Here is a 13,918-nt window from a genome sequence, read left to right as displayed (position 1 = left end):
TATAACGTCCCATTCCCAGCAGTCACCTCTCTGGTCATATCCCTGGTGTTACTGTATAACGTCCCATTCCCAGCAGTCACCTCTCCTGTCACATCCCTGGTGTTGCTGTATAACGTCCCATTCCCAGAAGTCACCACTCCGGTCACATCCCCCGGTGTTACTGTATAACGTCCCATTCCCAGCAGTCAAGTCAACGGTCACATCCCCCTTTGTTACTGTATAATGTCCCATTCCCAGCAGTCACCTCTCCGGTCACATCCCCCGGTGTTACTGTATAGCATCCCATTCCCAGCAGTCACCTCTCCGGTCACATCCCCCGGTGTTACAGTAAAATGTCGCATTCCCAGCGGTCACCTCTCCGGTCACATCCCCGGTGTTACTGTATAACGTCCCATTCCCAGCAGTCACCTCTCCTGTCACATCCCCCGGTGTTACTGTATAACTTCCCATTCCCAGCAGCCACCTCTCCGGTCACATCCCCCAGTGTTACTGTATAACTTCCCATTCCCAGCGGTCACCTCTCCGGTCACATCCCCAGTGTTAATGTATAACGTCCCATTCCCAGCAGTCACCTCTCCGGTCACATCCCCCGCTGTTACTGTATAACGCCCCATTCCCAGCAGTCACCTCTCCTGTCACATCCCCCGGTGTTACTGTATAACGTCCCATTCCCAGCAGTCACCTCTCCGGTCACATACCCCGGTGTTACTGTATAACGTCCCATTCCCAGCAGCCACCTCTCCGGTCACATCCTCCGGTGTTACTGTATAACGTCCCATTCCCAGCAGTCACCTCTCCAGTCACATCCCCCCGGTGTTACTGTATAACGTCCCATTCCCAGCCGTCACCTCTCCGGTCACATCCCCTGTGTTACTGTATAACGTCCCATTCCCAGCAGTCACCTCTCCGGTCACATCCCCCGGTGTTACTGTATAATGTCTCATTCCCAGCAGTCACCTCTCCGGTCACATCCCCAGTGTTACTGTATAATGTCCCATTCCCAGCAGTCACCTCTCCGGTCACATCCCCCGGTGTTACTGTATAACGTGCCATTCCCAGCAGTCACCTCTCCGGTCACATCCCCCGGTGTTACTGTATAACGTCCCATTCCCAGCAGTCACCTCTCCTGTCACATCCCCCCGGTGTTACTGTATAACGTCCCATTCCCAGCAGTCACCTCTCCGGTCACATCTCCCGGTGTTACTGTATAATGTCCCATTTCCAGCAGTCATCTCTCAGGTCACATCCCCCGGTGTTACTGTAAAATGTCGCATTCCCAGCAGTCACCTCTCCGGTCACATCCCCCGGTGTTACTGTATAACGTCCCATTCCCAGCAGTCACCTCTCCGGTCACATCCCCCGGTGTTACTGTATAACTTCCCATTCCCAGCAGCCACCTCTCCCGTCACATCCCCCGGTGCTACTGTATAACTTCCCATTCCCAGCAGCCACCTCTCCCGTCACATCACCCGGTGTTACTGTATAACGTCCCATTCCCAGCAGTCACCTCTCCGGTCACATCCCCCGGTGTTCCAATATAACGTCCCATTCCCAGCAGTCACCTCTCCGGTCACATCCCCGGTGTTACCGTATAATGTCCCATTCCCAGCAGCCACCTCTCCCGTCACATCCCCCGGTGTTACTGTATAACGTCCCATTCCCAGCAGTCACCTCTCCGGTCACATCCCCCGGTGTTCCAATATAACGTCCCATTCCCAGCAGTCACCTCTCCGGTCACATCCCCGGTGTTACCGTATAACGTCCCATTCCCAGCAGACACCTCTCCGGTCACATCCCCGGTGTTACTGTATAACGTCCCATTCCCAGCAGTCACCTCTCTGGTCACATCCCCGGTGTTACCGTATAACGTCCCATTCCCAGCAGTCACCTCTCTGGTCACATCCCCGGTGTTACCGTATAATGTCCCATTCCCAGCAGTCACCTCTCCGGTCACATCCCCCGGTGTTACTGTATAACGTCCCATTCCCAGCAGCCACCTCTCCGGTCACATCCCCCGGTGTTACTGTATAACGTCCCATTCCCAGCAGTCACCTCTCCGGTCACATCCCCCGGTGTTACTGTATAATGTCCCATTCCCAGCAGTCACCTCTCCGGTCACATCCCCCGGTGTTACTGTATAATGTCCCATTCCCAGCAGTCACCTCTCCGGTCACATCCCCCGGTGTTAACGTATAACCCATTCCCAGCAGACACCTCTCCGGTCACATCCCCGGTGTTACTGTATAACGTCCCATTCCCAGCAGTCACCTCTCTGGTCACATCCCCGGTGTTACCGTATAACGTCCCATTCCCAGCAGTCACCTCTCTGGTCACATCCCCGGTGTTACCGTATAACGTCCCATTCCCAGCAGTCACCTCTCCGGTCACATCCCCTGGTGTTACTGTATAACGTCCCATTCCCAGCAGTCACCTCTCCGCTCACATCCCCCGGTGTTACTGTATAACGTCCCATTCCCAGCAGTCACCTCTCTGGTCACATCCCCCGGTGTTACTGTATAACGTCCCATTCCCGGCAGTCACCTCTCTGGTCACATCCCCCGGTGTTACTGTATAACGTCCTATTCCCAGCAGTCACCTCTCCGGTCACATCCCCGGTGTTACTGTATAGCGTCCCATTCCCAGCAGTCACCTCTCCGGTCACATCCCCCGGTGTTACTGTATAATGTCCCATTCCCAGCAGTCACCTCTCCTGTCACATCCCCCGGTGTTACTGTATAGCATCCCATTCCCAGCAGTCACCTCTCCGGTCACATCCCCCGGTGTTACAGTAAAATGTCGCATTCCCAGCGGTCACCTCTCCGGTCACATCCCCGGTGTTACTGTATAAGGCCCATTCACAGCAGTCACCTCTCCGGTCACATCCCCCGGTGTTACTGTATAACGTCCCATTCCCAGCAGTCACCTCTCCGGTCACATCCCCCGGTGTTACTGTATAACGTCCCATTCCCAGCAGTCACCTCTCCTGTCACATCCCCCGGTGTTACTGTATAACTTCCCATTCCCAGCAGCCACCTCTCCGGTCACATCCCCCAGTGTTACTGTATAACTTCCCATTCCCAGCAGTCACCTCTCCGGTCACATCCCCAGTGTTAATGTATAACGTCCCATTCCCAGCGGTCACCTCTCCGGTCACATCCCCGGTGTTACTGTATAAGGCCCATTCACAGCAGTCACCTCTCCGGTCACATCCCCCGGTGTTACTGTATAACGTCCCATTCCCAGCAGTCACCTCTCCGGTCACATCCCCCGGTGTTACTGTATAACGTCCCATTCCCAGCAGTCACCTCTCCTGTCACATCCCCCGGTGTTACTGTATAACTTCCCATTCCCAGCAGCCACCTCTCCGGTCACATCCCCCAGTGTTACTGTATAACTTCCCATTCCCAGCAGTCACCTCTCCGGTCACATCCCCAGTGTTAATGTATAACGTCCCATTCCCAGCAGTCACCTCTCCGGTCACATCCCCCGCTGTTACTGTATAACGCCCCATTCCCAGCAGTCACCTCTCCTGTCACATCCCCCGGTGTTACTGTATAACGTCCCATTCCCAGCAGCCACCTCTCCGGTCACATCCTCCGGTGTTACTGTATAACGTCCCATTCCCAGCAGTCACCTCTCTGGTCACATCCCTCGGTGTTACTGTATAATGTCCCATTCCCAGCAGTCACCTCTCCTGTCACATCCCGAGGTGTCACTGTATAACGTCCCATTCCCAGCAGTCACCTCTCCGGTCACATCCCCCAGTGTTACTGTATAATGTCCCATTCCCAGCAGTCACCTCTCCGGTCAGCAGCTGAATGATCTTGTTGGTGAGTTCCAGGATCTTCTGTTCATTGTGCCTCTTATTTACCAGTGAGTGAGGTGGAGGCACCGTAATGGGGCTCTGGGTCCTGCTCAGTCCTCCTGACACACGGGGAAGGCTGCTGGATGTCTCACACTCACCGGATGTCTTCTTCACTACTGTGTAACCCTGTGTATTGGGGAGACATCAAATATCATTATATACAATCCCAGATCCCCCTCACATCCCCGGTCACGTCCCTGTTTTATTACTATAGATATAAGTGATGTCACTGTCACCTCCCCGGTCACATCCCTGTATTATTACTATAGATATAAGTGATGTCACTGTCACCTCCCCGGTCACATCCCTGTATTATTACTATAGATATAAGTGATGTCACTGTCACCTGCCCAGTCATGTCCCTGTATTATTACTATAGATATAAGTGATGTCACTGTCACCTCCCCAGTCATGTCCCTGTATTATTACTATAGATATAAGTGATGTCACTGTCATCTCCCCGGTCATGTCCCTGTATTATTACTATAGGTATAAGTGATGTCACAGTCACCTCCCCGGTCACATCCCTGTATTATTACTATAGGTATAAGTGATGTCACTGTCACCTTCCCGGTCACATCCCTGTATTATTACTATAGATATAAGTGATGTCACTGTCACCTCCCCAGTCACGTCCCTGTATTATTACTAAAGATTTAAGTGATGTCACTGTCACCTCCCCGGTCACGTCCAAGTATTATTACTATAGATATAAATGATGTCACTGTCACCTTCCCGGTCACATCCCTGTATTATTACTATAGATATAAGTGATGTCACTGTCACCTTCCCGGTCACATCCCTGTATTATTACTATAGATATAAGTGATGTCACTGTCACCTCCCCGGTCATGTCCCTGTATTATTACTATAGATATAAGTGATTTCACCTCCCTGGTCACGTCCCTGTATTATTACTATAGATATAAGTGATGTCACTGTCACCTCCCTGGTCACGTCCCTGTATCATTACTATAGATATAAGTGATGTCACTGTCACCTCCCCAGTCACGTCCCTGTATTATTACTAAAGATATAAGTGACGTCACTGTCACCTCCCCGGTTACGTCCCTGTATTATTACTATAGATATAAATGATGTCACTGTCACCTCCCCGGTCACGTCCCTGTATTATTACTATAGATATAAGTGATGTCACTGTCACCTCCCCGGTCACGTCCCTGTATTATTACTATAGATATAAGTGATGTCACCTCCCCGGTCACATCCCTGTATTATTACTATAGATATAAGTGATGTCACTGTCAGCTCCCCAGTCACGTCCCTGTATTATTACTATAGATATAAGTGATGTCACTGTCACCTCCCCAGTCACGTCCCTGTATTATTACTATAGATATAAGTGATGTCACTGTCACCTCCCCAGTCACGTCCCTGTATTATTACTATAGATATAAGTGATGTCACTGTCACCTCCCCGGTCACATCTCTATATAATTACTATAGATATAAGTGATGTCACTGTCACCTCCCCGGTCACGTCCCTGTATTATTACTATAGATATAAGTGATGTCACTGTCACCTCCCCGGTCACGTCCCTGTATTATTACTATAGATATAAGTGATGTTACCTCCCCGGTCACGTCCCTGTATTATTACTATAGATATAAGTGATGTCACCTCCCCGGTCACGTCCCTGTATTATTACTATAGATATAAGTGATGTCACCTCCCCGGTCACGTCCCTGTATTATTACTATAGATATAAGTGATGTCACTGTCACCTTTCCCGGTCACGCCCCTGTATTATTACTATAGATATAAGTGATGTCACTGTCACCTCCCCGGTCACGTCCCTGTATTATTACTATAGATATAAGTGATGTCACTGTCACCTCCCCGGTCACGTCCCTGTATTATTACTATAGATATAAGTGATGTCACCTCCCCGGTCACGTCCCTGTATTATTACTATAGATATAAGTGATGTCACTGTCACCTCCCCGGTCACGTCCCTGTATTATTACTATAGATATAAGTGATGTCACTGTCACCTCCCCGGTCAGCAGGTAGATGATCTCCAGGGTGATAGTTATTATCCTCTCAGTCCTGGGACTCTTGTCCGTGTCCATCCTCAGGGAATCAGAGAGAATACAGAACGTGTGACGTGTAATAAAGACTCCTCACAGCTGGAGCGCCTAGGATTAAATATAATACATATAACAGGTCACAGAGCCAAAGGCTGCTCCTCCTGTATAATCACAACAGGTCACCACAGGCTGCTCCCCCTGTATAATATCAGGACACCACAGGCTGCTCCCCGTGTAGAACAATAATAATAGGACACAACAGGCTGCTCCCCCTGTATAATAATAACAGGACACCACAGGCTGCTCCTCCTGTATAATATCAGGACACCACAGGCTGCTCCCCCTGTATAATATTAGGACACCACAGGCTGCTCCCCCTGTATAATATTAGGACACCACAGGCTGCTCCCCCTGTATAATAATAATAATAGGACACAACAGGCTGCTCCCCTGTATAATGATATTAGGACACCACAGGCTGCTCCACCTGTATAATATTAGGACACTACAGGTTGCTCCCCCTGTATAATAATAACAGGACACCACAGGCTGCTTCTCCTGTATAATAACAGAACCCCACAGGCTGCTCCCCCTGTATAATAATAACAGGACACCACAGGCTGCTTCTCCTGTATAATAACAGAACCCCGCAGGCTGCTCCCCCTGTATAATAATAATAGGACACAACAGGCTGCTCCCCCGTATAATAATATTAGGACACCACAGGCTGCTCCCCCTGTATAATATTAGGACACCACAGGCTGCTCCCCCTGTATAATAATAATTACAGGACACTACAGGCTGCTCCCCCTGTATAATAATAACAGGACACCACAGGCTGCTCCCCCTGTATAATAATAACAGGACACCACAGGCTGCTCCTCCTGTATAATAATAATAATAGGACACCACAGGCTGCTCCTCCTGTATAATAATAATAATAGGACACCACAGGCTGCTCCCCCTGTATAATAATAATAGGACACCACAGGCTGCTCCCTCTGTATACGAATAATTACAGGACACTACAGGCTGCTCCCCCTGTATAATAATAACAGGACACCACAGGCTGCTCCTCCTGTATAATAATAATAGGACACCACAGGCTGCTCCCCCTGTAGAATTACCTGCTCTCTCCCGCTCCGTCACGTAATAACCCGGAAGTTGTAATGAAGCACAGAGGGCGGGGATTAGGCCGGATATAACGTAATAATCTGAAAGAGAGACGGAATTTCGCTGGAACGCGGAAGTACGCTGGAACGCACAGACAGGAAGTTTGTTGCTGAAACGCGGAAGTAGTGTGGAACGCATAGACCGGAAGTGTCGTGTCCCGGGCTCCGGAGGTGTCCCGCTGCAGAGGGCTCCGGCCTGGGGTTCCCAGCTGTGTGTGTGGAGGATGATTAGTGATATAGGGGGCGGTATATGAGTGCAGGACCCCCCTCCCCCGCGGTGACTGATCTGCATGGTAACCCCTTAGTGACCAGACTTCCTGTTACCATGGTAATGAGTGTCCCCATAGTGTGTGTATGCTGGGAGGCCTATGGTGGCACTGTGCAGCCAGCTACATTGTGTACAGCTGGTGATGTCCCCTGACAGGTGGTGATATCCCTGTTCTGTCTGTGTGATGTGCTCATTGTCCCTGTGCCCCCCTGTGTGTTACCTTCCTGTGCCCCCCTGTGTGTTACCGTCCTGTGCCCCCCCGTGTGTTACCGTCCTGTGCCCCCCCCCGTGTGTTACCGTCCTGTGCCCCCCCCCTGTGTGTTACCGTCCTCTCACCCCCTGTGTGTTACCGTCCTGTGCCCCTCTCCGTGTTACCGTCCTGTGCCTCCCTGCGTGTTACCGTCCTGTGCCGCCCTGCGTGTTACCGTCCTGTGCCCCCCTGCTTGTTACCTAGGGTTACCACCTAGTCCCTTTAATTCCGGACACATGTTAATTACACAGGTTCTGTGGCAGTTTAAAATCAGGTGAAGTGGAGTCTTGAAGTCAGCCAGCCACAGAACCTGTGTAATTAATATGTGTCCGGAATTAAAGGGACTAGGTGGTAACCCTAGTGTTACCGTCCTGTGCCCCCCTGCGTGTTACCGTCTTGTGCCCCCTGTGTGTTACCGTATTGTGCCCCCTGTGTGTTACCTTCCTGTGCCCCCCCTGTGTGTTACCGTCCTGTGCCCCCCTGTGTGTTACCGTCCTGTGCCCTCCTGTGTGTTACCATCCTGTGCCCCCCTGTGTTACCGTCCTGTGATCCCCCTGTGTGTTACCGTCCTGTGCCCCCCTGTGTGTTATCGTCCTGTGCCCCCCTGTGTGTTACCATCCTCTGCCCCCCTGTGTGTTACCGTCCTCTGCCCCCCTGTGTGATACCGTCCTGTGCCCCCCCTGTGTGATACCGTCCTGTGCCCCCATGTGATACATGGTATGGCAGTGGCTGGGAAGTAACGTGGCTGGGTAGAATGATGCATGGAGATGGATTGTCCTACAGACATGTCACTGATAGTGGCACAGCCAATCACACGGTTCCTGCCATAGGGCGGCACTGGGGGTGGTGACTAAGGATGAAGCAGGGGATAATGCAGGATCTGTAGTCACCAGGGAAGGGCTGGACAGCAGCATCCGCCCAACGTCATGCCAACTAGGTCATACTTCACCATCCACGTGGGCATAGTTATATTATAATAGTGTGCCCGAAGCGGGGGTCGTGGTGCACTTATACCATCCACGTGGGCATAGTTATATTATAATAGTGTGCCTGAAGCGAGGGGATGTGGCACACTTATACCATCCATGTGGGCATAGTTATATTATAATAGTGTGCCCAAAGCGAGGGGACGTGGCGCACTTATACGGTGTATAGGGCAGATGACACTTGGCCCTCAGTGGTGTATAGGGTGGAGGACGCTTGGCCCTCAGTGGTGTATAGGGTGGATGACACTCGGCCCTCAGTGGTGTATAGGGTGGATGACACTTGGCCCTCAGTGGTGTATAGGGTGGATGACACTTGGCCCTCAGTGGTGTATAGGGTGGATGACACTCGGCCCTCAGTGGTGTATAGGGTGGATGACGCTTGGACCTCAGTGGTGTATAGGGTGGATGACGCTTGGCCCTCAGTGATGTATAGGGTTGATGACATTTGGACCTCAGTGGTGTATAGGGTGGATGACACTTGGCCCTCAGTGGTGTATAGGGCGAATGACGCTTGGACCTCTGTGGTGTATAGGGTGGATGACGCTTGGCCCTCAGTGGTGTATAGGGCGAATGACACTTGGACCTCTGTGGTGTATAGGGCGAATGACACTTGGACCTCAGTGGTTATGGGGCGAATGACACTTGGACCTCAGTGGTGTATAGGGTGGATGACGCTCCTCCCTCAGTGGTGTATAGGGTGGATGACGCTTGGCCCTCAGTGGTGTATAGGGTGGATGACGCTTGGACCTCAGTGGTGTATAGGGTGGATGACGCTTGGACCTCAGTGGTGTATAGGGTGGATAACGCTTGGACCTCGTGGTGTATAGGGTGGATGACGCTTGGACCTCGGTGGTGTATAGGGTGGATGACGCTTGGCCCTCGGTGATGTATAGGGTTGCTGACATTTGGACCTCAGTGGTGTACAGGGTGGATGACACTTGGCCCTCAGCGGTGTATAGGGTGGATGACACTTGGCCCTCAGTGGTGTATAGGGTGGATGACACTCGGCCCTCAGTGGTGTATAGGGCAAATGACACTTGGACCTCAGTGGTGTATAGGATGGATGACACTCGGCCCTCAGTGGTGTATAGGGTGGATGATACTCGGCCCTCAGTGGTGTATAGGGTGGATGACGCTTGGACCTCTGGTGTATAGGGTGGATGACGCTTGGACCTCAGTGGTGTATAGGGTGGATGACACTCGGCCCTCAGTGGTGTATAGGGTGGATGACGCTTGGACCTCAGTGGTGTATAGGGTGGATGACACTCGGCCCTCAGTGGTGTATAGGGTGGATGACACTTGGCCCTCAGTGGTGTACAGGGTGGATGACGCTTGGACCTCAGTGGTGTATAGGGTGGATGACGCTTGGCCCTCAGTGATGTATAGGGTTGATGACATTTGGACCTCAGTGGTGTATAGGGTTGATGACACTTGGACCTCAGTGGTGTATAGGGTGGATGACACTTGGCCCTCAGTGGTGTATAGGGCGAATGACACTTGGACCTCTGTGGTGTATAGGGCGAATGACACTTGGACCTCAGTGGTGTATAGGGTGGATGACGCTTGGACCTCAGTGGTGTATAGGGTGGATGACGCTTGGCCCTCAGTGATGTATAGGGTTGATGACACTTGGACCTCAGTGGTGTATAGGGTTGATGACACTTGGACCTCAGTGGTGTATAGGGTGGATGACGCTTGGACCTCAGTGGTGTATAGGGTGGATGACGCTTGGCCCTCAGTGGTGTATAGGGCGGATGACGCTTGGACCTCAGTGGTGTATAGGGCGGATGACGCTTGGCCCTTAGTGGTGTATAGGGCGAATGACACTTGGACCTCTGTGGTGTATAGGGCGAATGACACTTGGACCTCAGTGGTGTATAGGGCGAATGACACTTGGACCTCAGTGGTGTATAGGGCGAATGACACTCGGCCCTCAGTGGTGTATAGGGGGAATGACACTCGGCCCTCAGTGGTGTATAGGGTGGATGACACTCGGCCCTCAGTGGTGTATAGGGTGGATGACACTTGGACCTCAGTGGTGTATAGGGTGGATGACACTCTGCCCTCAGTGGTGTATAGAGTGGATGACGCTTGGACCTCAGTGGTGTATAGGGTGGATGACGCTTGGCCCTCAGTGATGTATAGGGTTGATGACATTTGGACCTCAGTGGTGTATAGGGTTGATGACACTTGGACCTCAGTGGTGTATAGGGTGGATGACACTCGGCCTCAATGGTGTATAGGGCGAATGACACTTGGACCTTAGTGGTGTATAGGGTGGATGACGCTCGGCCCTCAGTGGTGTATAGCGTGGATGACGCTTGGCCCTCAGTGGTGTATAGGGTGGATGACGCTTGGACCTCAGTGGTGTATAGGGTGGATGACGCTTGGACCTCAGTGGTGTATAGGGTGGATAACGCTTGGACCTCGGTGGTGTATAGGGTGGATGACGCTTGGCCCTCGGTGATGTATAGGGTTGCTGACATTTGGACCTCAGTGGTGTATAGGGTTGATGACACTTGGACCTCAGTGGTGTATAGGGCGGATGACACTTGGCTCTCAGTGGTGTATAGGGCGAATGACACTTGGACCTCAGTGGTGTATAGGGCGAATGACACTTGGACCTCAGTGGTGTATAGGGCGGATGACACTCGGCCCTCAGGGGTGTATAGGGTGGATGACACTTGGACCTCAGTGGTGTATAGGGTGGATGACACTTGGACCTCAGTGGTGTATAGGGTGGATGACACTCTGCCCTCAGTGGTGTATAGGGTGGATGACGCTTGGACCTCAGTGGTGTATAGGGTGGATGATGCTTGGCCCTCAGTGATGTATAGGGTTGATGACATTTGGACCTCAGTGGTGTATAGGGTTGATGACACTTGGACCTCAGTGGTGTATAGGGTGGATGACACTCGGCCTCAATGGTGTATAGGGCGAATGACACTTGGACCTCAGTGGTGTATAGGGTGGATGACGCTTGGCCCTCAGTGGTGTATAGGGTGAATGACGCTTGGACCTCAGTGGTGTATAGGGTGGATGACACTTGGACCTCAGTGGTGTATAGGGTGGATGACACTTGGCCTCAATGGTGTATAGGGTGGATGACACTTGGCCCTCAGTGGTGAATAGGGCAGATGACACTTGGCCCTGGGTGGTGAATAGGGTGTACGACACTTGGACCTCAGTGGTGGATAGGGTGGATGACGCTTGGCCCTTAGTGGTGTATTATTGGCCCTCAGTGGTGGATAGGGTGGATGACACTTGGCCCTCAGTGGTGGATAGGGTGGATGACACTTGGCCCTCAGTGGTGTATAGGGTGGATGACGCTTGGACCTCAGTGGTGTACAGGGTGGATGACGCTTGGCCCTCGGTGATGTATAGGGTTGCTGACATTTGGACCTCAGTGGTGTATAGGGTTGATGACACTTGGACCTCAGTGGTGTATAGGGCGGATGACACTTGGCTCTCAGTGGTGTATAGGGCGAATGACACTTGGACCTCAGTGGTGTATAGGGCGAATGACACTTGGACCTCAGTGGTGTATAGGGTGGATGACACTCGGCCCTCAGGGGTGTATAGGGTGGATGACACTTGGACCTCAGTGGTGTATAGGGTGGATGACACTCTGCCCTCAGTGGTGTATAGGGTGGATGACGCTTGGACCTCAGTGGTGTATAGGGTGGATGATGCTTGGCCCTCAGTGATGTATAGGGTTGATGACATTTGGACCTCAGTGGTGTATAGGGTTGATGACACTTGGACCTCAGTGGTGTATAGGGTGGATGACACTCGGCCTCAATGGTGTATAGGGCGAATGACACTTGGACCTCAGTGGTGTATAGGGTGGATGACGCTTGGCCCTCAGTGGTGTATAGGGTGAATGACGCTTGGACCTCAGTGGTGTATAGGGTGGATGACACTTGGACCTCAGTGGTGTATAGGGTGGATGACACTTGGCCTCAATGGTGTATAGGGTGGATGACACTTGGCCCTCAGTGGTGAATAGGGCAGATGACACTTGGCCCTGGGTGGTGAATAGGGTGTACGACACTTGGACCTCAGTGGTGGATAGGGTGGATGACGCTTGGCCCTTAGTGGTGTATTATTGGCCCTCAGTGGTGGATAGGGTGGATGACACTTGGCCCTCAGTGGTGGATAGGGTGGATGACACTTGGCCCTCAGTGGTGTATAGGGTGGATGACGCTTGGACCTCAGTGGTGTACAGGGTGGATGACACTTGGCCCTCAGCGGTGTATAGGGTGGATGACACTTGGCCGGTCAGATGAGTCTTACTAGTGTCTTCCCCAGGTCCCTGGAATTCCTGAGCACGATGGCTGGTTGTTAGACAGGATTGCTGCCAATGTTTATGTATCGTGTCTCCCACCTGTTTGGCCACACTCTTTCTCTCTTATCTTTCGTCTCTGTTCTCTCAGAAGATCATCTCTCGGTTTTTCCTTTAAATCTTGGAATTCTTTTTCTCTATCATCTATAAGGGTTACTGGGGTTCACTTAGGCCCTTATTCTGGTTGACTCGCAAGATAGACGACGCCCGCATGCCCCTCTTGCACGACACGAACCCCCGCACAGCTGTGAATGGATGATTTGCATAATTATCCATTCGCAGCCTTCAGTGCGGGGCGTTCCCATGGGCGTTCCCCTGGCCCGCCACCCCACGCCCGGACTTGTGTGTGCGTGTAGCCAAAAATCGGTCCCCCATTGCGAACGCGCAGGGGATTGATTCAGTCAGAATCCCCTATATGGTGGGTATAGATGGGGTCCAAAGGAGCCAGTGCAGATTAAAAAAACATCAACAGGGTGTGCTGGCTCCTCCCCCCTAGACCCCTCCCACAGCTAAGGTTGGAATAATGTGCAGCTGACGGAACGTAGGGTCAGTGTACCGCTAAGCACGGCGCCTGTGCGCACACGCCCTCAGCATGCCGCGCACTGAACTTCATTGGAGTGGTGAGCAGATATCGTGGGAACCCACTAGGGGCATTTATGTGCAGGTGGCCATACCCCGCCTGCGCACACTGGCAGCATCGGTGAATTGGGGCACTTTAACTCTTATTTACACTATATAAAAGTTTTTTGCCAGTGTAAATATATCAGTAGCTCCGGGGGGCGGAGCTACCTCAGAGCAGGACCGGCGGCGCCTCAGCACCATTACTCAGCAGAGGAACAGTGCAGCGTGTTCAGGCTCCTCCAAGGCACTCCAGTCGCAGGTTGTCACTGTGTGTGTGTGTGTCTCTATCTCCTTCATGCGCTGTATGTGGCACCAGGCTTTCACCCTCCCCTACTGACACGCTCATATGTGGCCAGCTG

The 13,918-nt window shown here is 52.1% G+C and overlaps 1 protein-coding gene across 1 annotated transcript in view; it reads right to left on the bottom strand.

Annotated features, from left to right (window-relative positions):
• LOC146007353 (uncharacterized) overlaps window positions 1-13,918 on the bottom strand; it is an 83,230-nt gene that overhangs the window by 13,516 nt on the left and 55,796 nt on the right. Inside the window, exons 7-9 of the mRNA XM_083145702.1 lie at window positions 7,045-7,131; window positions 5,882-6,009; window positions 3,800-3,991 (exon numbers count right to left, since the gene is read on the bottom strand). Of these exons, the coding sequence (XP_083001828.1) occupies window positions 3,800-3,991; window positions 5,882-6,009; window positions 7,045-7,131 (407 nt within the window). The remainder of the gene's footprint in view (window positions 1-3,799; window positions 3,992-5,881; window positions 6,010-7,044; window positions 7,132-13,918) is intronic.

This window comes from Crinia signifera, chromosome 6, assembly GCF_055691185.1.
Source record: "Crinia signifera chromosome 6, ASM5569118v1, whole genome shotgun sequence".
Classification (NCBI taxonomy): domain Eukaryota; kingdom Metazoa; phylum Chordata; class Amphibia; order Anura; family Myobatrachidae; genus Crinia; species Crinia signifera.
Note: the sequence above shows the minus strand (reverse complement) of the source record. Positions and strands in the feature narration are given on the sequence as shown.